The sequence below is a fragment of the Corvus brachyrhynchos genome, unplaced genomic scaffold, assembly GCF_000691975.1.
Source record: "Corvus brachyrhynchos isolate BGI_N302 unplaced genomic scaffold, ASM69197v1 scaffold202, whole genome shotgun sequence".
In the NCBI taxonomy this organism is placed as follows: Eukaryota; Metazoa; Chordata; class Aves; order Passeriformes; family Corvidae; genus Corvus; species Corvus brachyrhynchos.
The window spans coordinates 4545485-4571354 of record NW_008238132.1 but is presented as its reverse complement, the minus strand read 5'-3'; the positions used below and the strand labels follow the sequence as shown (position 1 = coordinate 4571354).

Genomic DNA, 25870 nt, shown 5'->3' with positions numbered 1-25870 from the left:
AAGAGAAAGAGTGTTAAGAGAAAATCTTCTCAACTGAGAAGATGAACAAATACTAAAAACTTGAGGATCTTAATTGTCCTAGATAATTGATCTAAATATTGATGTTTGGCTTTGGAACAAATTCATTAGAGTTGAATGAGGGAAGCCCATTTCTTCATCTTATATGAAAGAAAAAAGTGTCTGTTCATGTATGTAACCATACATAGGCCATGGAGACAGCACAGACTGATCTACCACAGGTGAGCCCTTTGATATTGAATAGAGGAGAAGCAGGAGCTGCAGCCACAGAGTGCAGTTGATGTATGGTTTAGCCCTTCCCACCTGCTGACAGGTTCCCACTACCAGATAGTCACCCTTCAAAGCAGAGCCTGCCTGCCTTCCATGCTGTCGTCAGTATAGCCCATCTGTACGCCGCTGCCGCGGGGAACGCGTGCCAGGTGGATGTCTCTCGGGTCACTTCTGTAGTCACACACCTATTGCCACACATGCAAAGGCGTGTGCCAGCACAGGGAGTGGCAGCAGACATCACGGGGAAGCAGCTGCATGCCTGGTTCTTGGTGCATAGTTAAAAGTTGTGTAGACTAAAGTTATGGAGACAGACTTGAAGGGAGACATCTCCAACATTGGTACAATGTAAGTACAAAAGACACATCATTGGATGGATATTGATGATGTTGTTTCAGTAATGACATCATCCATAGACTCCTAGTGTCTTTGCTTTGCTTCTCTATAGTGATCACAACATAAATTGCTTGTCTTGTTTGACTTCCTTGTTCACCAAAGTTGAGCAGATTGTCGCCGTTTTCAACGCTTCTACCAGACAAAAAGCTTGGGACCATTTCTCGAAAGCCCAGCGAAAGAACATAGACATTTGGCGAAAGCATTCTGAGGTTGGTGATTTTATTTTTACTTTCTATCCATCATCTCACAGCTGGATTGACACAGAACGAGTGTGATTGTAGCTGGACATAGTGAATTTGGCAATATTTACAGCTACCATTTTAGCTGTTAATCAACTGGCCGTTTACAGTCTCGTCTACAGTATGAATTGCTCCCATTGCTCTCATTATGATAATAGTCATTAAATAACATGAAGACAGGGAGCAATGTGGTTTTATTTTTCATGCAAAATTTGGGAAATCATTAGAAGATTATGTTTACTATCTAAAACAATAAACTGAAGTAGAGAAATTAGGAACAGTGCTTTCAAATAAGGAATTTAGGAGTCATCGTGATCTGTTTTTAAAAGAAGAATTCTGTGGCAAAGATTTTTTTTTTTTTGCTTTGTCATCTTATGGTCATTATAAGATGACTTTGAGGGAAAATAAAATAAAAAATTTCTTTCTTAAATAATGACTTAAGCATATTAAGTCCGTAACTGTGACCTAGTCCTTCCCATTTGTTCTATGTTTATCTTTAAAAAAGTAGATACATCACTTGTATTGATTCTAAATATTATGCTTGCAAAGAAACCAGTATAAATGTAATCATACAACCACACGGAGTTAGCAATGTGGGACCATGCATGTGTGATTGTCATAAGCATGAGCAGAGGAAATGGGATTCTAACTCCCCTTGCTGTGAGTGGCAGCAAAGGAAGTGCTAGACCTCATCCTGTGTTTTGGTCATCCAGCTTTCGATTTTAATTCAGTATATACGCTATGAGCCTGTATTTTAAAAAGTAAGTACCGCTGTCCTTGTTTCCTTTCTTTCTTCTTCCTTTTTTTTTTTGATTTCAATATCAGCAATTTACATACACTTGGTTTACCTTCATGTAGTACAGTGTGTTGATTGTTACTATCACAGTCCTCTAAATGATTTTTCTCTGTCTCAGAATAAAAAGTTTAGAAGGTAAGGTGCACTTATTTAATTATTTTGTAGTACACTTGTAAAATAAGTGTTGTACACTTAGTTTGAGAAACACTGAAGTGCTGTGATACAAATCATTTGGATAACATTTTAAGTGTCCATTAACTAATGCTAAATTACAGTTGAATACCAATGGCACTAAATGTAACATCCACATGAATACCAAACGAATACTTTATTATCAGTGCTATTATGGTGAATACCAAATTACTTCAATAATGGGACACTTAAAATAAAATGTTAGCACAATTTATTGGTACAAACTGTATTTTGCATTTTGTTCACAAATATTTCATATATGTAGTGGATAATGCCTTTGTTCAATTGAAAGTTGGGAAGTTGGGGATTGATGTTTGTCTTGTGTTTTAGAGAAATATGAAAATATTTGCTAGTAGATTATTTTAATTATAATAAGATCATCCCTTCTTAAACTAACTTTCTGTAAAGGGATGTGGTGCATCATTCATTTGCTGGTTTCTAAATATGTAATAAACTGAAATGTGTAAGAGTTGGACTTTCCTGAAATCTCTACTCATTTTTTTCAAGCATTACTGCCTTTTTTTTTCCTAAGAAAAGGACAACTAAAAAAAAATTCAAAATGATGCAAAGCATCTAGCTAAACTAATATATTTCAGAAATGCCTGTTTTTCAGATATGAGATGTGATGGGAATATACCAAATGGTATATTTGATTTAAATTGTATCTTCTAACCATGATATTATCTGTTGATTTGTTTCACTACTTGATCACCTTCTGGTTTTTTCCTGAATTTAGAAAAGCTTTGCTAGAAACCCAAGCCCAAAGAAAAGACTCATATACATAGACATTCTCCATAGAAAATTATTGACTTTGCTGATAATGTAGACACTGATGCATCAAGGACATTTGTCCACTAATGAGGGAGTAAATGTAAGCAGATGTCTGCTCATGTAAGAAGTATACTTCCCCAGGAAAAAGTGCAGGTGGCCTTTTCCAATGAGGAATTCAGAAATGGCTTGCCAGTTTCTTCCAGAGGCACTTCTGATTTCATTAGACACTGGTTAACAATTTAGCCTTTAATAATTTTTTTTAAAGTTTGAAATTATTCTCCTGTAAAACACCCACTAATTAGATTTCTTGACTTTGCTGGGATTAATGGGCACAGATACATTTTTCAGAATATTTGAGATTTGCCAATGAACCAAGGGTACAGCTCAAGATAAATGCCTTCCCTTTTTTACACGCAGCCCCTCTCTGACAGGTAATTGTTAATTGAACAAAGCTGTTGTCGGACTCCTCAATGCTGTCTCCTCCTTCCGCACAACTCTCGCTTGTTTCAAAGATTTCAAACCACCTCTTTGGGAATTAAGCTCTTTGTTGGCAGAAAAATTAGCTGTCTGCGGGTGGACAAAGCCTACACTAATCACAGTGCAGCATCCCCATGTTACACCTGACAGGATTATTAGGACAAAATAGAGTCCTCTCAATCTTCTCAGTGCTGCCATTAAAAAGGCAGTCGCTACACCCGCGCCAGCTTTTCTACCCAGAACAAAGACCGTCTAGACTCCTACAAAGCCCGCGTGCCTGCTGATCCTTTTCCTGGTGACATGTGCAGGGGCCTCCTGCCTGCCCTTGCAGCGGTCGCCCGGCGACCAAGCTGTCCCTGCTGCCACTCATTTTGGACCAAGATGCAAAGATTTTCAGGCTAGTGTTATGGGACTGGGTCTTTTAAATATGAGGCAATCTGGGCATAGGGACAGAGGGTGAGTTTCCTTTGACCGGTATTAGGCACTTACAATGCCGAGCTCTTGATCTGCACTGGCTGCTCTCAGCTCCCTTTGCAATTAGCAGAGAGAACAAGGCACTTTTAGGGTGCCTTTTAGTTAATAAACTTTGTGTGTTGGAGACACTTACATTTGGCCAAATTAATCATACCTCAAGTGGCAGAGGGAAGCAAGAATTAGCTATACCTTAAGCAGGCTGACAATCTCCTTATCAGTCTGCTTTATACACCAATTTTAAGTGTTATCCCTGCTGTTAAAACATTCTCTTATGTTTAGCAGACCTAAAGATCATTCAACATGGAACGTCACTTTTTGTCTTGTTTTCCCTGAGAGCTACCTTTGATAAACTCAGCTCTTTCACAGGAAGAATTCCCTGTGCTTCTGTTGTTATAAATATTCATACACAAATAAATATGATTACAATGATAAATGACATATAATTAAAATCAGATCAGTATTAAAAACAGATAATAATAATGCATAATGACTTTATGGATGTTAATACTGACAAAAGGTAATTTTGGATTTTAGGAGCTTCGAAATGCTCACAGTGAACAGCTCATGGGAATCCGCCGGGAAGAGGAGATGGAAATGTCCGATGATGACAGTGGTGACAATCCCAGTAAAAAGCTGAGAGTAGATGATTCAGGTAAATATATGAAGTGTTGTTTTATTAAAAGCAAACAAAAGCTTACATATGAGAAATGACATGTTGATACCCGATTATATAAGACAGTATCTTATTTTAAACTCTCATAAATTAGTTATTTGAATGATGCAAGCTGTCTCTAGGAGATGTCTGTCACCTGCTATGTTCTATAATGATGAAAATTCTCCAGTTCTGCCCTTGGCTGGAAACATTATGTTTCCTTACTGCACTCTCTGCAGTTTTGCATGACAGCATTACATTCCATGGTTGTAACAATATTTTATTATGAGACCAGTTCAAGTTATTCTTTGGTCAGTACTCTCTAAGCCTTAGCTTGCTTTCCAACAGAGACATAATAATCCTTAATCTCTCTAAGAAATAGCATTTTAATGGTGGATTTTTTGGTTGCATACTGCCTTTATAAGAGTACCAATTTCAGAATATGGTACTGCATTCTGCATGAATTAGATACTCATTAGGTAACTATCATGAGTCTAAGAACAAGGGTGCATGTAATGTGAATAAAAAAAGCAGCTTTATCAGCCTTCTACAAATACTCTGCTATCCAGGATGGACACCAAGAGGTTGCTCAGAAGCTGACAGAGTTACTAACTGGTAACATGATCTGGATGTATGCTTTGCTCTATTTCTTGGCATTGGCTAATAATTTGTGAGTTGCTAACAAGGGTTTGCTTGTTTAGACACTCATATAAAGAATGAAATTTTCAGGAGCTGAAGCCAAAACATGACTAGAAACTGCCAGGCAGCAGTGAAAGTTCAGGAAAATAAAGAAGGAAGGAATGATATGGAAATAAAATTAGAGTCTCCATTAGGGTAATCCTGATCTAGTCCTTTTCATACAGGCACAGTAGTATGAAAGGAAAGGATTTCATCCTTTAAATATTTCAAGTCATTTATATATGCCAGTGGAAAAGTGTGGATTCAAGCTTACAGAGAGAAGAACTCTTTGGCTCCTCCCATGACAAGATACTCTATGAGGCTGAAGGTCTCCAGAAGTAAAGACCAAAGGAAGGAGTGTCATTCTAGCAAAGAAATTTTTACTGTGACATCTCTCTTGAAGGGAGATTTAATATTTTTCCTGGAAGAAAAATGCAATAGTAAAACCCATAAAGAGCAGCCTTAATTTTTGCTGGGCTAATTGTGTGGATTTTTATTTTCTAGATATCATTAGCAGAGTGTTTGAAGCTGAGACAGTGGGTCATTGCAAACAAGGAACTGCTAGGAATCAGCAATTTTTATGACTATCTAATCATTTTACATTGACTGTGTCCACTCTCATAGAGAAAAGTCATTAAAACTAACAACAGGAAGGCAGAGCCAGAAATACATACATGCATGCCACAAGAGGAGCAAGAATGTTTTGCACTGTAATACTTACCAGCTCAGCCAGGTTTAATATATGCATGCTTAGGGCAGAGCTGTGCTGGTCATTCGCTTTGTAACATCACAGATAGGAAAGCATGTTTTGTTTTCATGCATGAAAAGAGGACATTACTGTCAAAAGTTTTGATATCTGAGATTTCTACAGCATTCTATCCAGAACAATTTCAGGTTATTTGTACTGTTACAATGTGGCCACTTGAGCAAACCCAGTACTGTGTTGCATTCTAAATCAAAATTTAATGATATGAATCCACTTGAGTATGCGTCCATCATTGGTTGCTGTACCATTCATCATCCTCTAAAACTCAGTGGAGTTGATCTATCCTGCTGCATACATAGTCATCAAGTTCTAAAATTAATGCTATGGCTTTCTTCTTTCAACACTACACTCTCAACTAAAGCAAGTGCGTTTGGTTCTCCTGTCAATGACAGTAGAGGGAACTTGGAGTTAAACCAAAGGAGCTGTTGGGTATAAAACACTGGTAAATGAAAGTAAACTGAGACTTTTTTTATTATTATTCTTATGTGACTCTTTTTTCCATCTTCTGACATTTTTAAAAATTATTATTTGTGTTAGCTGCCCTCTCTTTTTCATTTTTTTCCTCTCTTTCTGAGTATGTCATTCCAGAACCACCACTTTATGTCACTGGAGTGGCTATTTGTATTCACAGTCACCTCTGTTGTATGAAGAATGTCTTTTAAAGAGTCTTGTCACAAAGAAATCATCCTGCACAGTAAGAAAACATTGTCACTTTCTTTATTTTTAAACTCCTTTCTTAAAATTTTTATCTAAGTACTTAACCATGGGAAGAGCAAGACTTGAGTAACATGAAGATATTGTGCCACTTCAATTCAAGGACAGCATGCACACATAAAGGTTTAAAAGTCTAAATCCAAAAGCAGCTGAAGCAGTGAGACATGATGAATTGATTTGGATGGTTCCAGAGCTCTGGACTGCATGTTCTGCCATTCCAACAATTTTCTTGAGGACATTACTTTTCAGCCTGCCCTTTTTGGCAGTGGGAGCAAGACTGCTGGGAAGTTACCATCCCAAAACTATAATAAGTGACAGAGATTCCCTCAGGCTTTAACACCTGTGTCAGGTCTTTTATTCAGTGGTTTGCCTGGTTAAGTTGCTGCTAGTACAAGAAGGCTTAATTAATTCAACAATTTAGAATGGGTTCTAAGACCTCATTCTGTCTCGGTAAAGTGTAGTTTCAGGAGTCTCCCAGCATAATTTCTTCTTTTCTGGAAGAAAACACACTGAGTGTGTCACATCTTCTCACAGCTAGGTAGTTAGAATGAAAACTTTCCTCTAGGATGTCTGAAGAGAAACCTATTAATCACCCTGAGAAAAAGAAGGTGTATGCCAGCCCCAGCATTTGAAAAAAGCGCAACACATCTAAGTCCTGAGACCATGAAGAAGTACTTTGGTGCTTGAATGCTTGTCCAGAACTGCTGGACTTTGGGTTTCAGAGTGTTGTGGTTTGACCTAGCTGGCAACATGACTCAGCTGCTTGCTCACTCCCCTAGCCCAGTGCAATGGGGAGGAGAATCGGAAAATAAAAGGAGTAAGTTGTGGGTTGACATAAGGACAGCTTAATAATTGAACAAAATATAATGATGATGATAATGGTAATAATAATAATAGTAGTAGTAGTAGTAGTAGTAATGGTGATGAAAAGGAGAGAGAGATGGAAATAAAATCCAAGGGAAAGAAGTAATGCACAATTGCTCACCACCCTCCGACCAATCACCAGCTTGTCCCCCAGTGGCAATATGCCCCTCCCCTCAGTTTATATACTGAGCATACTAGCAGCTCTGTGGTATGGAATATCCTTCTGGCTAAGTTGCTCCCTCCAGGCCTCTTATGCACCTCCTCACTGGCAGAGCATAGGAAACTGAAAAGTTCTTGGTTTAAAGAAAGCGCTATTTAGCAGCAACTAAAACATCAGTGTGTTATCAACAATCTTCTCATACTAAATCCAAAACACAGCTACTAGGAAGAAAATTAACTGTATCCCAGCTGCAAGCAGGACACAGAGCAATGTTACAGGTAGCTGACACCTTAGCACACAATAACATCTGGGGATGAATAACCTGTTACTAAGAATAGTTTGCATTTTTCTTCAAGTCATGCTAAGTATTATGTCATACAAGAGATCAAATCATGGTGGATGTTAGAAACTGACCTTTGTTTGGGAAGATTTGGTCTTGTGACAATCAGAACAAGTCCTTAGGGACCTCTTGCAACGTGTGTCCCTCCATTCTAGATTCAAATCCTCTTCTTTCATCTGCGAATTGTGCTTCTGCTAGCTATTAATGAACTTGATTTATTGCTATCAGTGACTCAGTGGCAGATCTGGAATGAGAACTGGCATCTCCAATCTCCTAAACCTGTCTTCCACTCCCCAGTCCACGCTGCAGGCCTGGGCCACTGCCTCCTGCACACAGACCTGCTGTTCCAGGTATTTTACAGGTCATTCTCCCCAGGCTTAGTCAGTACCCTACTCTATTCTACAAGCTGAATCTTTAAGGAAAAGGAAGGCTTCACTACTTGTTTGTTATGTTGGAGATCATCTAAAACTACTGCAAACTACTTACTGGATACTAGGGTATCCAATAATTTTGTTCAACTGTCATATATGCCTGGTTTATAGGAAATCCTCCTGGTTTCACAGACTAAAAGTCATTTCTATTCCAGGCAAAGCTGGCAAAAGTCTGACCTGAGACTGAGTGAATCTCACTCGTGGGACCAGCTATTACTTTAATTTTTTTTTTTCCCAAAATTCAGCCTTTAAACAGTGATTTTTCTGCAATGTGGATTTTGGAGTTTGAAAGATACAAGAGGATTGCTGAAGTAAAGCTGGAAGATTGCTAAGAAAAAAAATAATAATGATGAATGGCAACTCAGTTAATATCTTTGAAAGTCAAGACACAGCTACTGAAGCATTAGCTCAAGGGAGAAAAAGGAGATTCAGTGCTGGAGTCTAGAGGATATACAAAAATCTTCAGAATCATCAGGATTTATGGATGCTTCCTCTCCCACCTGCTGGCACGGGGAGTAAGGAACCACATGTAAAAGCCTCGAAAGTGATTTTAAGAATTAGTGAAGATGTGTGTTGTGGAGAAGAGCTGGAATTTGGTTCATGCCTACAAAGCACCTGTAATTTTACTGTAAGGGGAGGTGGGTTAATCTTTTGCTTTTGCAGTACACAGCAACATGCCATTAATTCTAGCAACTCCAACTTCAGCGAGAGACTGGCGCTGGTGCTGCAGAGAAGAATGAAATGCACTGTGCTCACAGAGGGGTGCAGGAAGAATAGTGTGTGACTAAGGTGTTTGACTGGGATGCCAGAGCTCTAGGCCAAATCCCAGCTCATATCCCCTGCCTGGACTAATCAATGAATTCGTGTTATCTCAGTTCTGTAATATCAAATGGAGGCAATGGTTCTTCCTTTCATTCAGCCACTGCCTGTTCTGTCCACATGGATGATAAGTTTCTTGGCATAGGTCTCCCTGCAGCTCAACGGACTTGCAATAGCCTACACATTGGACCCCTGGAGCAGTTCACCACCATTGTACTACCTGTGATGAAGTAGCTTAATAACATCTCAGGAACTGTGTGCAAATAATAAATTGCAAGTTACATAATGCAAGCCCAGTTTGAACGTATGAGATTGGTGCGGCTTTGCAAGTTAGGGAGGACATCCTCTATGGCAGCATTTTCAAACATACTTAAAGGGGGTGCCAAACTTAAACACAGAAGTTGGATCTTTAATGCTGTCCTGAACTGATCTGTCCTGTTTGCAGCATCAGCTATGTCACTTGCTGTAAGAGACAGGCTGAATAGTGGGCAGTCCATCCCACAGAAGAGTATAAGTCCTTGTAAAAGTCAGTATTTGAAAATCACACCCTGGTCCACACAGCATAAAACAGGCTTTGGGATATTGTTTACAAGTCTGTCTTGAAAGTTGCAAGCCTGGCAAGTCTTCAAGGAAAGCCTGAAACAACACCAGAGTGATCTGTGTGTTGCTTGTTCATCTTTTCTCTGCAATTCAATCCTCTTTTGCTTTTTCTAAGGCTCTTGTGAATGCAGTGATACACACATGGAACGGAAGCTGTGTTTTATAGGTGGATTAAACTGGTAGGAAAGCTTTATATTGCTTGTTAAAACTTTGAATAGAAATCGCCGAGCCCCAGCTGCGTGGAGCTGAGCTTTGGTCTTCCTTTTTTTTTTCCAACTGAACAAGTGTCACAGCAGATTTCATGTCAAATCTTCTTCTTCCTCCTGATCTCAGAGATCAGATAATTCTCCCTTCCTTCCTTGTAAGACTAACCTTTTGGGTTTGTGGGAGATTTTGTTTCAAGCAAAAGTCTGCTTTGTTTTTCTGTCCTTACCTCCCCATCCCAGAACCTTTTGGCATCAGATTTCACTGGTATTTAACAAACCCATAATTTGCCTATTGTCCTTTTAAGTACTTATTGATAAACATAATGTAAAATAATAGAATGTATTTACTTTAGAAATTAATGGGCTAACATTGCTTTTTATTCCTTAAATAAAGTGGTACCATTTCAAAGCCATCAGAAGCTGGTGTCATAAGCAGTCTTGCAGTGATTAATAAATAAACCCTGTCAACAGAAGCTACCAACCAGGTTTGAGAAGCCTTCTGAAAGAAAAGAACGAATTTAAAATATGAGGCTCTGAATCATCGCTGTAGTGACACCGTCCCCTGTCTGCCAGAGAAGACAGCTGAACAGCCCTTTTGAGCTCTGTGAGCAGAGTATCTTCCCTTCGAATGGAAATGCTCTGGACACAGCAGACAATCAGCTTTGCTCCCTGGAACCATCAGGGGCGATCACTAGAAAGCAGCACAAGATGATTACTCCCTCTATGCTGGGAAAACTCTGCTCTAGTGTCTTTCACAGCATGCCAGTTCAGAGCTGTTATCATCAGGCAGGCTCCAATTTTGTGCTATAAAATGCATTTCGTTTTTCCCACAGCTTTTACAAAAATAGGCTGAAGTTCAGAAAGCATGTAGGCAGGGGCCTAATTTTATGCCCCTGGTTTTAAGTCCATTTGCCTCTAATAATGCTTCTTGTGCAGCTGAATTTAGCAGAAAAGTCTTGATGAATCAGGGCTGGCTGTAGTTCCCTGGGGAGTAAAGACAGTCTTGTCCTGTCCCAGGGACTGGGCCAGTTCTTCTGGATCATGTACAACACATAGGCTCCGGGATGGAGGTCTGTGCTGTCCTGTGGATGCAGCAGGGAAGGGTTTCATCTAACTTCCAAATTTTAGAGGAAACAGGCACTTCAAAGGCATTTTCCTAACGTGGGGGGTAGGAGGTTGTCCTGTTTACTACGAAACAAGTCTGTTGTGCTTTGATGCTTTTCCACTGCCAGAAATACTATTATCTAGATTACAATTTATCAAGTTTTCTGGGTATTTCATACTGATAAGGTTTTATGCAGGATCATTACATATGAGAATAGATTTAATCCTGTTTTTAGTAAGCTTTAAGGACACTGAGGGATTATTTATGTAATAAGATGCAAAGTTGCTATGGAAAATGCTATAGCAACCTAACATCTTCACAAAACCAAGCAGCCACTTGTGACAGCAGTCTAAATTTACATTTATTTTAGTGTTATTTTATTGACATTCTTAGTGTCTCATTTTGACAGCATGTTGAAATATGTTTTGCATTCATGCTAGAACAAAATTAACAGCATGTTGTTGGAATGAAGATGATGCTTATAATTCTTGGAGATAATTTTAGCATATTTCATTTTGTGTAAATACCATTAAAATAATAGTGAAAAGAAGCTCAGGTACATCCCGTCTATTTGTAATAGAGAAAACAATGTACATTGAAAGAAATATTTTACAAGTCAGTGAAAACTAAACTGCTTCTATTTGCTTCATATTGGAATGAAAATATTTTTAAGAAAAAAATGATTTTGTTATAAGAATTTATTTCAAATCCTTTATCTTTTATTACAACTTTCTCAATTCATGATACAGGCTATAATTTTTCATTCAGTTTCATAAAGCAGGACATCATTTCTAACATGTAAACTTACAGTTTGATAAGGGATTGCCCTATTTAAATGGGACTTTTCCAAAACATAGGATAAAAATACACATTGCCCCTCAGGAGGTTAAATAAAAAGGGAAAGAATAAACAAACACAAAGTGATGAAACAGTCTGAACTCTGTCCTCTGCTCATTGCAGTTAATAATGTAACTCACACGGAATTCAATGGGAGCAGAAGCAAGCTCTGTATATTGATTTTCTCCATCCCCCTCCATTAAGAGTCCTGAAGTGCGGCTGTAACATTGTTGAAGTGGGATGTTGGCAGCAAAATCAATAAAAGACAATATTAGAACATATGCTGTTTTCAGCTTCCTCACAATCTGATATAGCTGGTATTAGCATTCTTCTCCAAATTACATTTCATGCTTTCTATAAAGTGACCTTCCTTAGAGTGCCCTCTCCAATATAAAACTTCTGTGCTTTTTCTTTCATATTAAGCCTTCAAGAGAATGAGCCCTATTTATAACATTGAAGATGGTTGATTCTGAACAGAGCACAAAGAACAGATTCCTTCAAGAGTGGCTTTAGCCTAAATGTTATTTCTGACCTCCAGAGAAAGATCATTTCTATTAGTGTTTAAACTCAGATCTTGGGGTTACATCTTCTTAATCACGCTGCCCCTCATGCCCTTGTTTTTAGAAGCCCTTCTCACCCTGGCACATTAGAGAAGTTTGCAGATATTGCTTGAGGTGGAGATTTAGGTGCCTTCTTACTCACCATTATTTCCAGGGATCATCAGCCATTGCCAACATGTCACAGGAGACAATGATCATAAAGAAGATTCTTTTCTAATGTCAGTGCAAGCTTCTAAGCTCATAATTGCAGGTTTGGGGAGTGTTCTTATGTCATGAGACATGCAAGGGTTGCTGAAGCTGCCAAATCTTTAAAAGCTTCCTTTTCAAAGCATGAATCTTCTGCTTCCTTGTGTGTCCAGCCGACTGGCAGTCTGTGATTGCATGCCAGGAGTTAAAAACACACCCAGCAGAGTTTCTGCTACAGAACACCCCAAACTACTGCTAGTTAGTGATGCTGTTTTACTTTGGTGAATGAATCTTAGATTCAGAGGAGTTTCATGATGTCCTGCTTCTTGTTTTGGATAAAGGCCATCTCAAGAAAGTAAGCTTCTTACTAATGACACGTATCCATAGTATAGCATTTTCATGACAAGTATACTGTGGGATTTGATTCATAAATTTGAAAGCCAAGTGGATTCAAAGCTGCTTGGAGGTGAGTGATCTTCTTTTAGTCTTATTTGGGTTTAGATTCATGGCAGAGAGAAGAGAAAACGAACTGTCCTTTAGGATGTGAAATGACACACTGAAAAACTAGATACCACACCATTAGTTCCAACGTGTGACACCTTGAACATCAGCATACAGAAAGGTGGTTTGTTTTGCTGGTGGTGTTTTTCGGTTTTAAATTAGGAATTTTTATTGGGTTTTTTGTTGTTTGTTTGCCTTTCAACAGGCAAAATAGTTTGGAACCTCTTGTTTATATATCCAGCCCTACAAATATTTGATGCATTGCAAGTTTTATTTGGTACAAGGACTGTGCAAGCATGTCTCTACAGCACTTGTATGCAGTGATTGCTGGGCTGCTTCTGCAACAGCCAAGTGCCCATCTTCCATCTTGCACGTCAACCAGGTATCTCTCTGAAGGTACTTGGGTGGTTGCTGGCTCCTAAAACCACTTTCTTCTTTGCTTCTTTGTCATGTGTCAGATACAGACTATCTTCCTTCTTAAATTTTCCTGGAGACTAGTGAGAATTTTTAACAGTCGAGGAAGAACATGATAAAAAGCAATAACTCTCCCTATGTTGTTCTGAGATAGTCATCTGTCTCATAACGTTTTTTGAAAGATGTTGAGATGTCTGTGCTGTAAAACCCTGATCCTTCAAGCTACTCCCTGCTGGTCAGAGTGTTTGCACTCACGTTCTGCTCAACACCCGCAGATAAAATGTCCTAAGTTGTGGCTTACTCAGAAAATCTGGTACAAGGACTATTTCACACTTATCTCTTCAAAGCTACACACTTTCTGCAAATTTCAATAAAATGTCTGTTTCTGAAAGGCCTGGAAGTACCTAACTGACCTCTGTAGAAACCTGTTTTCTGCAAGTTTGCAACACGTTTTATTTTTCAGAAGCTGAGAAAATACCTGCTAAACATGTTAAATTGTGGAAAAGCACAGTGGCCTCTATTTACATGTACTGAGTATTCTTGAAGCAGAATGGAGGGGAGTAAAGGAGGTTTTGGCTTGCAGATACAGCTCTTCTGAACACTCTTCCATTCACATAAGGGATAAATTGCTCAAGAAATTCTGTCTCTGAATGTGAGTCAAAAAATTACAAGTTTCATGTCACCATTTGCTTATGCTTTCTAAGGCATAAAGGGGAAAAAATGTATTCTCATTTAAAATCCATCTTTATCTAAGGCAAAAGTAACTGAGCAAGTATTTCAGTATTATGCACAATTTTAAAAGAAAAATTAACTCAGCCCTCTAAATCCACTACAAGGTCAGAGAGATAGCTGGATAAACACTCTCCTGCAATTTAAGGTGCAATAGAATTTTGTTCGAAAGTGGTTTATCCTCACATTTATAGAAAGCACTTTACATTCATGAACAAAATTTGCCTATTATAAATCAGACCAATTCAAATCACCACAGTAATTTAAACCACTCAGATCAGCCCTTTCTTCCCTAATGAATGTGACAAATTGAGGGATTCACGTGCACACTGTCAAGTTTGTTTCCAAGCAGCAATGGCATTTTTTTCATAAATCCTACAGAATACTTTTTTCAAGTTATCGCAGTGGTGCTGAGCCTGAATGTAGTTCCTAGTTCAAATGCCAACAGCTGTGATGCAGTCACGTGTCTGCAAGTGGCAGTGCTGATTGTTTAAATCTGAGTAAAAATATAAGAGGCACTTTGACTCCTAAGAAGTGACCATCAGTGACCCCCCTACATGGATAATATACAATAATCCTTGAATATCTTAAGTGTTTTATGTATCTCATGTACATGCATGCATACGATACCTTTATGCAATATATATAAGATTATGTAACATATATTAAACACTCAGCATTCATTAGCATCTCTTCTGCTATGCAGCGTTCAAATGTCTGTACCCTCCGTTGCAAAGCACCAGTAGCACAAGCAGCATTTTTCATTACTGGTGTGGGAGTCAGTCATCAATGCCACGTGGTATCTCCGCAGTAACCAGCACTTTTCTTATTTCCTTGTTTCCTTCACACTCAAGACTAAAATCTCCTCTGCTCATTATTGGTATTACATGAATCAGTAATTTTTAAAATATTGATTAGAGGAAAAAGCCACTTCTTTGCTAGCATCTTTAAAGAACAGTCTCTGTAAAAGTGTTGTAACAGTCCTATTTCTCAATTAGGAAAAGAGGTAGAACCTCTAAAAGACATTTATTATTTGATTGATCGTATTTAACTGAGGCAGCAGTTACCGGTAAACATGAAGTATCAGAAAAATTCACCTCATCACAAACCAAATACACTGTTAAAAAGTTAAGTGGTTTTTTGTGAATTTGAAAATATCTGACAATTGCTGCTATTTTTGATCAAAGTTATACTCTTACATTTTACTATGATGGCTTTCTTCCTAACCAACTTGACTAAAGCCCACCCATCACAGATGTCTGTGCAGAGCCACATCTTCTCTTTCCTGTCTCCCATTATACATACGTCAAGTCAGCTGGTCTTGGTGCAAATCATGGGTGGTGGTAGAAGACATACAATCCAAAATACAGAGGAAGAAAGGGCCCCCTGCTTTAAAGAGGTGACCTGCAGAGACTGGTCTCAGTGGGGCAGATTAACTAGCAACTGTCAAAATGTCATTTAGGAGCTATGTAGATTCCTGTTCTCCAAAGAGATGCTGTCAAGTAAAATGGACCTCAAATGTGTCAGGCTTTGATATTGCTGTAACAAGGTGGTCTCTTCCAAATTCCAAATATTCATTTCAGTAATGTGATTTGACATCTTTGTAGGAAAAATCCGAAACACTTAATGCTGCAATTTACCTGGGACAGAGCTGGGTAACCGGGGACTAGAGAATGTACTGCAAAATAAGTATGAGTGAGGGAAGAGAGAAACATCTGGCCATGCCAGGCAAGTGGGAGTTACAAATGAGCAAATAGATGGACTCATGCATTTAGAGCTGGAGAGGAACTGAACAGAAGCAGTGCAAAGGTAAAAGAGAGGAAGGTACAGAGAGAGGGGTAGGAAGATTGGCTTAAAGTGGGACATTAGTCTTGCATCTTTGCAGCCCTTTGGAGAAAGTTGGATCACTGTTCAAGTGGGTTTTCTGAAGCCATGAGGTCTCGATCAATGACACCAAACTCATCACTGGAGTCAATGATCACTTGTAAGACTGTAGCAAGTAATCTACATCTTGATTCCCTGGGCTGGCTAAAACAGCTAGATTAAATGCTCTTGTTAGTGTTTTTAATTAAAAGTCAGTTTGGGAGAGCATGATGAAAAAGGAAGAGCCAATACTGATCCACAGTTTAGAAAGTTTGGAAGCCACTATTCCAGAAACTTAAACCAGAGGTTTGCAGCTAATGATCTCTCTAGGCCTTTAAACAAAATGTGAGATATCATGGGACTCATCATAATGCCACAGGAGTTGGCAGCACTGCTCTCTGGGGCATTCTTAGTCCCCTGCAGAGCCAGCACTTGCCTACAACTTTTTGTTATTAGTCCCAGCTGAACAATAATTGGCCCTCCCTTTCCCTGCTCCTTCTCTGGTATTTGCAAAGAGATATGCTTCATTACACAAGAAATAATAAGCCTTCATAAATTACTGGTGAGCCACTTGTGTAGTAAACCTAGGAAAGAGCAGTGGTATTGCTGATGTCTGCTAAGCAGGGAGAAATCTTGTAAACTGAGAAAATCTCTCATCAGAGAAATGCTTTTGTTTCTCAAATGTGAAGTGGCCTGTCCTCAATGGGATGGATAAAATTGCTGTTAATAGACTCGTAGAATTGTAGGATGGCTTGTGTTGGAAGGGACCTTAAATATAATCTAGTTCCAACCTGGCCTTGAGCACTGCCAGGGATGGGGCATCCACAGCTTCTCTGGGCAACCTGTGCCAGTGTCTCACCACCCTCACAGTAAGGAATTTCTTCCTAATATCTAATCTAGACCCGCTCTCAGTTTGAAGCTATTCCTCCTTGTCCTGTCACTGCATGCCCTTATAAATAGTCACTCTCCATCTTTCTTAGAGGCTCCCTTCATTTCTTCTTTCTTTCTTTCCTTTTTTTTAGCAACCTCCCATTTACTAATCGTTCGCCACCAAGTTTTATGTGAATAGGAAGCCTGAAAATAATTCTCATGAGTATTCAATTTGAACATCTGGTACCATCATGAATGTAACTGGTATAATGAGCTTCTCTGCACTGAACATAGGCTGCATGGTAAGGAAAGGACTTTGCAGCAACTGCACCTGAATAAAACAGATTTTGCAAAAGAGTAAATCTCCCTCCCAGTGTGCAGGGCCTAACTCCCATTAACAATAATGACAATAAACCCTTCTCATATAGGATAATTAGTGCCCTCAGAGTTTAAATTTGCAGATACCGAGACATTCAAATGAAGTGTGCTTAGCATTTGAAAATAACGTGGAAATTTCTTCATTGTTTGGTTGCATTATGTCTGAAGGGGGAAAGAAAAAACTGTTCGTGGCTAGGTTAGCTTGTAATTGCCCCAAATTATTTATTTTTATACCATTCTAATTATTTTTCTAGAGTTTATTCAGGATACTTAGCTAGCTGTTTTCAAGCTTTAAGCAAAGTGTGTTTTTTTTTAAAAAAAACAAGTGACAGTCTATTTTTACAGGAATGAGGGGGAACAATGGAACAGGTATTTGTTAAAGAATGCATTATAGGAAGAAGGTTGCTTTTAACTGCTAATATCAGATGTATTTCTATGCACTTGTCATTGACATCTAAGCACCATTTATGCTGGTGATCAGGTATTTGGTAACTGTACATAAAGAAGAACAAATGTCCTCTGGGAACTCAAGACAATGGATCAAGCCCCTTTAGATATTGGATGACTCAGGATCCTGACATTGTAAAGTGGTCTGAGAAGATGCCTCAAAGTGACCAAGGTGCACTAGTCAAGTCTTCCTTTTCCAGAAAGCTTCTTGGAGAACACAGAGAGAAGGGTCAGCTTTGACACTTGGTGCTGGAGATGTTTGTTAACACCTGTCAAGTTGCTCAGTGCGTCCCTTCATGCCAGAGGCCATCCAGCTTGCTATCTGCAGTGAGGGCTGTGCCTTCCTTCCCACCACCTTGCAGAGCTCCTCCAAACCTGAACTTCCCACACATCCCAAGGTGTGAGGTTACTGACTGGCATTCCCTCACACACACCCTGCCACTGAGTGATCATAATGGGACATTCAGATTGTAGCACAAAATTAAATTTCCAGTGGGCTGGAGCACTAAGCACAGCCTTAGAGGGTAAAAATGAATGAGGGTCCAGTGGTCCTATCTAGTTATAATCATAGAATTACAGAATTCTATGTTTAGAATAGAATTTAAACTGGAATAGAGTTTAGACGGGAAAGGACCTTAATTGTAGGAACCCAGAGTGCCGAGAATATTTCTCTGCCTGTTTTTAAGGGTTTTTACCCCCCTGCACACCACTGGTATAGCTTTAAACCTTGGAAAAAATTACCAACAAGTAGAAAATACAGTGGTGTGAATTAGGTGATAGACTACTACGTAAGATTGTCATAGGATTAAAAATTTAGAGGTTTTAGGCTTCTCTTTATAGTAAATAGATAAGAGTAAAAAATATCAAAATGGAGGATTGTTGTTGTTCTCTAGACCTTCTTCTCCTTCTTCTACTACTCCATATTCTGCAGTAAAAGTAGTTTGGATTAATTGGATAGAAAATTCCGCAGTTCCTAGTCGTGTTACTGAATAATTGGTAAGAAAGTAAAAATAATGTACATTTTTAGTAACTGTTGGTTAAAATATCTTTAAAAGGCTGTGTAAATCTTGATAATGGATCTCTCTCTCACTCTCACTCCTACTTTTCCTCCTTCCATGCTGTACCTGGGTCACGCTAGTGGGTCAGTTCCTCTGATAAGACTTAATAAACAACTATCTAGAAGCATTGAAACTACAGAAGACGTCTCGCTTTATCCTTTAAACTCCTTGCAAGGACTTTCAGCAAATTCTCTCCCATCGGGAGAGATTCGATTTATGGCATGGTAAAGTGTCACTTAATGATCCTCTAGTTACAACTTCCCTGCCATGAGCAGGGCTGCCACCCACTGTATCTCCTAAGACCATCCACACTGTACTTCTGCAAAGACTATCTTCCTTACTAATGACAAATGCCATTATTGTATAACTTACCCTATTTTCTACATCATCAAAACACAGTTCATGCCTTTCCAGATCCTCCAGAAACATTTTTCCTTCCCAATTTTCCCCTGCTTGTACTGCTCCACAGTTCACCTATTTAAAAAACAAGCAGGCTACCTAGAGGCCAGGGATAACTTTTATTGTTTGTATTTATAGTTGTGAACTTAGTGTCCTTATTTTACTCCACTCACATTTGTTCAGTCCCTCAAGCTGAAAACTCTTTGAAGAAGTAGCTGTGTCTTGCAAGATGGCTTTTTTGACATTGAAAATGCTCTGCAATAGGAGTGATGAAAAAAATTACCATAATATCCATTATTTTGACATGTTTTGATGCTTCTCTTTTTGCTGTTATTAAAAGGAGCATTATATCATTTAAACCTTTATGTTCAAGTCAGAAAATCAGGATAATGGCATTAGTAGAACTCAGATGGCAGGAAGGTATGAGAATAGGCTCTTTCTCTGTTTTCATCTACCTCATGATATCAATACATCAGCTAAAGTTCAAAAATCCTGAAAAGTTTGGCTGAATAGGTTAGATCAAAAGTCTGGACACATGTCACAGCAGTTCTCCATTTTATGATCTATTTCTATATAAATATAGAAGAATCTATAGGAAATATAAGCTATAAAAGAAGTTCTGCTAGGAGGACCTACAGAAAATCTTTACTCTGAATTTACAGGCAGGTTTTCTGTTGTTGTTTTTATTGTTTGCCATTTGTTTTTCAGATACGGCTTTCAGATTTCTTCAGGCTCTAGACATAACCTAATGCTTATGCTTTTAAACTCAGTGTGTCCTCAGTATGTAAATTAGTAGATTGTCATTAACATTAACTGTAATGTTAGTAGGGCATCATCTAATGAGAAATGCACAGGTGTGCATTACTAGAAATGGTAGAAATTTTTGAATTCTCCCTAATGTCCTCAATAAATAAATGCATTCAGAGATATGGGGTGTTAGCATTATTTCCTGGCCACTATGACATGATGTGCATCATAAAAGACTACAGTTACCCCATATCACCCATGAAGACTTACTCTGCTTTGGCTCCAGTTGGCATTATGTATTAGGTTAAATGTAGTCACTGAGTACCACCTGGAAGTAAAAGGCACAGATCAGTGGTAGTCAGAAAGAACTCACCCTCCTAACTATCGAAGGTAGATGGCCTAGAAAAATAAAGTTAATTGCTTGTTTCTTCTGAGAAATCCCTTGATGAATATGTCCTTAGATTTGAGTGGATTTCTAATCAGCCAGTCATTTCTTGTATTAAAGAGAGTGTCTTTTTGATTTGAATCTAGTCTGGGTCCACTGAATGGAGTCTATTTTGCCACCGAAGCTGTTGCCAAATTGAATATAGCACTTCTGCCTCAGCACAAAGAAATCACACTAACCTCTTGGAAGTCTTTGAAATATCAATGAAAAGGTTTCCCCCACTTATATGTGTCTTATCTTCCTTCAGCTGCTTCTCTGAGGCTGGCAGGTATCATTTTGCATCCCTCAGTGAGAATGCTGTAAAGTGAATATTGAGCTGTTTTCCAGCTGTGTTTGTTTAGGTAGGAATATTTTCTTCTACTTGCAGCACAGGCAGATATTTGGGATTGTTGTCAGAGTTTTCTTTTGATACAGATTCCTTGTATATAGTTCTTCTGTAAATGCTTTCAGCATTCATTGTCTTCTTATCTGAAGACTCTTTTTAGTGTGCCTCAGAGAGGGATTTTGGAGATGAGTATCTGAACTACCAAATGTAAAATGGCTTGAGATGAGATGAGCAAATTTTTTTTCAACAAAACTACATCCATCAGCTTTGGCAATGAACTCTTAGCAAAAATTTATGCAAAATTGAAAAAAAATTACTTTTTAAAATGCAGATTCTCTTTCCCCCAAAATTCTCCTCTATTTTTAATTTAATATTCAGTGAACTGCCTTTCTCTATATCCTATGTAATGAATCACATATCATTATATATAATTGTTGTAAATGAAATATAATTTAAAATAAATTACATTATGTTTTTATAGAATAGATATTTTGCTTGGCATCAAAAGAGACATTGATCTGAATTCAGAGTTATTTTTAATCTTGGTGCACTAAAACATAAATATCTTTAAATTATAGTTATTTTAGGTCAACACAAAGAATGTGTCTGATTTTGTTTAAAACAGTTACCCGATGCTGATTGAGCTGGATACCCTGGAGTCTGTCAGATGTCTTCCTTTGTCTTATTCTCCTTTTCTGTTAACCATTCTGTACACATGTTAAGAAGTGACTATTTTTAACTTTAAATTAAATACCAAAGCATATACATGTATTTAATGTCATATCATTTATGGGCTCTTATCTATATTTAATTCATTTAAAAGCTTGTGGCCGTTTAATACTCTGTTACACTGTTACTATACATGTTGCATCTCCCTTACCTAACAACCTATTGCTGCCTTGGACCCTGTTGTTATTCGCTCTACTATGAGTGGTTAGGATGATCACCCAAGTGTACAGTAATGTCGATAAGGCACTGTAGACCTGAGGGAAGCCTGCCTATCAGAAACTTATCTCTCCTGCATTCTTATTCTCTCACTTTAGGTGGTTTGGCATGTTCTCATTTTGTCTTAAAATAGATTGTAACTTCTTCCAGACACAGCCTTTGTCTTCTGGTGTCTGCAGAAAAGAACAGGGCACCAACCTTGGATTGAACTTCTTGGTAGCAGTGCAATGTAGTTATTGTCATACAGGTTTTAATATTGTGTAATACATATAATTTTAAAAGTAATGACGTAATAACATTCAGAGATGCATCTCTGGTGGTTTTGAACAGTAGAAAAGCTGCATTGCTTTCCTACAAAATGAACAGTTACCTTCACTGCTCCTATGTATTGTGACTTGTTCCATTTGGATTAGTTACTCTTTAAACTCTAATATGTTCATCACGTACAGGTTACTTGCTTTTGTGAGATGTTGTGGCCCTTTTAAAATCTCCTATTTTGCTGACCCTGTAGCAGACATCTCTTGCTGTCTGTAGCCACACTTAATGAGCCTGAACTTACCTAGGAGAACAAAAAGGAGGAGTTCTCCAATTGGGCTGTAGTGAGACAGAGAAAATAGTCAAGCAGCGTTTCTAGATAAGGCAGTCTGAACCTCAGCTGGATCTGCGCGAGAACCCACATTTCAGTGGGGAAATACACAGGCCTCATGGCCCCCACTTGTACAGCAGCTCTCAAAAGTTTTTTAAGAGCTGGAATAGATGATGAGCAGCAGGTGAACTACTGCTCCCAAGCTACTGTAGAAACTTGAGTACATTCCTGATGGTCTCTATTCCTGTTCTCAAGGAGAAGAAGGGTAGGCAGTTTCTGGCTAGAATTTAGTGTTACATTAAAAAAACCAAAAAGATATAAGTTTTGTGAGAGTCTAATTGGTAGAATTAAGAGAGTACAAATGACAGGCTTTTCACCAGGGGCTGTAGTGACAAGGGGAAACAGTTATAAACTGAAAGAGGGTAGTTTTAGATTGGACATAAGGGAGAAATATTTTATGATGAGGGTGGTGAGACACTTGTACAAGTTGTACTAAATCATCTTTAGAGGTCCATTCCAACACAAACTATTTAATTTTGACTTGAAAGATTTTTTGGACTAATGCTTCTGTTTGCTTAGCCTTTTTTTTTTTTTTTTTTAGTCTTTTCTTTTATTATGGCTTGTTGGTTTTTACAAAAATAACGAAAAAAAAGTACTTCATCCTCTTATTTGCCCATTGGACTCATCAGTGCAATTTCTTGAGGGTAAATTTTGTCATGGAAGGATGATTACATGCTTTTCAGAACAATTTAATTTGATATAACAATATTGTAACTCTTGCTAAATCTTGCAGGGAGATTCTGTAAAGTATCCAAATTAAGCACAATAACCAATCCATGTCTGTATTTGAATAGTAGCTGACAGTAATTTATTTTGAATAATGTGTTTGTACTACTTTAAAATTAGTAAAAATTATCTGAGATCAAGGTAGATTTATCCTACCAAAGATAAAACATTTTTATTGCTAATGAAATATTGTGACATTCTACCTGAGTGCTGGTATAATTTCACAAATGTGCTGAATCATGTTATCATGGGGAAAAGGGGTCTCTTTATCTGCAGAAGGTCTAGTCAAGAGGTGCCTAGTATTAAACAGAGATAATACACAATTTCATATAATTTGGAGTTTAGCCATATTGCTCTTGTAGGTGGGCAAAAAAGAATTCTGTGATACCAAGCCTGAAATCATTTAATCAGGAATGTAAATCAGTTATGTGCTTCAGTTACCAAATGGTGATAGAACTGGCTATAGTAGGTTGTTGTTTTGTAATTACAGCTGCTCTGTAATGTTGTTGTGTTACCAGGTTCCAAGAAGGAAAATAGCATAGTATGGCAGTTTGCTGCGCCAAATGACCACTGCTACTGCCAAATATAAATACTACCAGGAGTGGGTTCTTCTATAGGATGATAGCTACATCCCTAATTAATGAATGCCACCTTTCCCTATATGTATTTATGTTCAGATAATTTATTTAAATAATGTTCCTACTACTTGCTTTATAGTCTTCTGCCTTTTGCTACACAAATTTTAGCTTATATTGCAGACTGTGCAAGTCATTTGGCAAATGTAATTTCCATCCCTGCATACTAATCGATTTCTTCACAAACACCTGCTATCAGTTATGATAATAAAAATGCCATTCTAAATTGAAAAGGGGCCAAATGGAGCTTCCTAAGGAAATGACTTAAGTGTCTTTCAATGTCTTTAAAGTAGTAATGTTCTTGTAGTGCCAACACTTTTTTTCAGCATTTGCATTTTTTATAATTCTATTCTATCTCTCATATCTGTTGCTATGAAGTAGTTCATAGCAAGGCTGGAGAGAAATTTCTGTGTTTCTTCTCTCATGGGACTAAACCCAGCAACGTCACATTGGGAAAATTCCTTAGCACAGATCTGGTTGGAACATCTGGCCACTGTGCGAGTATAAATACTGAATGGCTGTATCAGTTCCTAATGCATCTCTGGGAAAATGTCGTAAAGTTGGTGAGTGCCTTTCCCTTGGACTGCATGCCAGTGTCTTCCTAAAATATAAGCCTAAATTTAACAGACAGATTGCAAGTAGCATTTGAATTATCCAGGGTCACTTTATGGCTTCTTCCATCCCAGGAAATAACCTCCCAGCAACAATCTTTGCCAGACCCTAATCATTTTCAGCTCTGCTGGGTCTTGTCTCAGCTTCGAAATGTCTCACTGGCTTTCAGCTGTATTGTCATCTCTCCAGACAATGTCCTCTGTATTATTTGAAAAGAAACAATCCATTTCACTGATTTTTTCACATTTTCATTTTCTCTTAGCTCTAGCCGCCCAAGCATATGCGCTAAAGGAAGAGAACGACAGTCTTCGATGGCAGCTGGATGCTTATAGGAATGAAGTGGAGCTCCTGAAGCAGGAGAAAGGACAGCTCTTTCGAACAGAAGAAAGCCTTACAAAGGACCAGCAGCTGCAGTTCCTACAGCAGACAATGCAAGGCATGCAGCAGGTATTGCTAAGGAAGAAAAGAACAGGTCTTCTATTTTGGGAAAGTGGTACCGTGGGGCTCTGCTGTACTCAAGACTATTATTCATTAAGGTCCTGATTTCTTTTCAGAAAATCATAGGGACTTTAGATGGGGGAAAGGGAGGAGAATTTGGGGATATATTTAGGCACAGTCATTTTAGGAATTCATAAACTGCAAACCCATTGATCATTCAAGAAAACTCCTTATGCATTTGCTAGTTAGGAGCAAATTGCTCTGTTCCTCTCCTCACTTAATCCAACTGGCCCTGGTACTGCACAAAAGTTTAAAAAAATTGTCTAATGTATCATAGTCAATGTTCTGTGGTATCTTCATTTGTATTCATCTGCATCTTTTTTTCTGCTCTTATTTGGAGATGACTGAGACATCTCCAGTATGTCCAGACTACCCTCTGTAATTTGCAAATCAATTATGCTGTTGCGTAATTTGCAACATCAGTGCTATTTCCCGAGCTTTTATCATTTATGCTGACCCATAGATGTAACCTTTTCATTCAGACAGTTTTTAAGTGGTTTAGTGCAGCAGAAAAGCTTTTTCTCTGACACCAGTCAACGAGAAACTGCAATGTGTCCCTGCAGGGGCAAGGGGTGTCAGTTTATCATAATTATTTTGCCTTATTTGTTAGTGTGCTCCTGACACTGTGCTGAGTGAGTCTTGGCAAGCACATCCAGACTGCTCCCACTGCGTTGTCTGACATGTCCACTGACACACGAGCAGCCCTCATCCAGTGTGCATGTGTGTAGCATCTTCCCCATCCAGGCACTTGTGTTCAGCTGGTACGTGACAGAACACAAGGGCAGTGGCTCACCACAGCACTGGGTTGTGCTCCCAGCTGGAGTGGAGCTTCTCAACCTGCCACTGCAGAGGTTAATTTTGCTTCCTTCGTCTGTAGCATTGCACACACTCCTCTGTCACCCCTGGTTATTAGATTACAGAAGGGGACAAGTTATACCCACTTTCAGACTGTACTAAGCTGCTTTTGTATGGCAAAACCCAGGAGATACTCATTTACATATGAGCTGCCTTGTTGGGTTAGGAATTGCATGGTTATCCTGGTACCCTTTGAATCCAGCAAGTCTGCAAATACCTGCTAACACCC

At 38.5% G+C, this 25870-nt stretch overlaps 1 protein-coding gene across 10 annotated transcripts in view; it reads left to right on the top strand.

The window, feature by feature from the left end:
* Nucleotides 1-25870, top strand: part of ENOX1 (ecto-NOX disulfide-thiol exchanger 1) — a 289993-nt gene that overhangs the window by 221527 nt on the left and 42596 nt on the right. For all 10 annotated transcript variants that reach the window (XM_017733589.1, XM_017733588.1, XM_017733579.1 and 7 more), the window contains 3 exons: nucleotides 784-890; nucleotides 4165-4282; nucleotides 24551-24735. In XM_017733589.1, the coding sequence (XP_017589078.1) occupies nucleotides 784-890; nucleotides 4165-4282; nucleotides 24551-24735 (410 nt within the window). The remainder of the gene's footprint in view (nucleotides 1-783; nucleotides 891-4164; nucleotides 4283-24550; nucleotides 24736-25870) is intronic.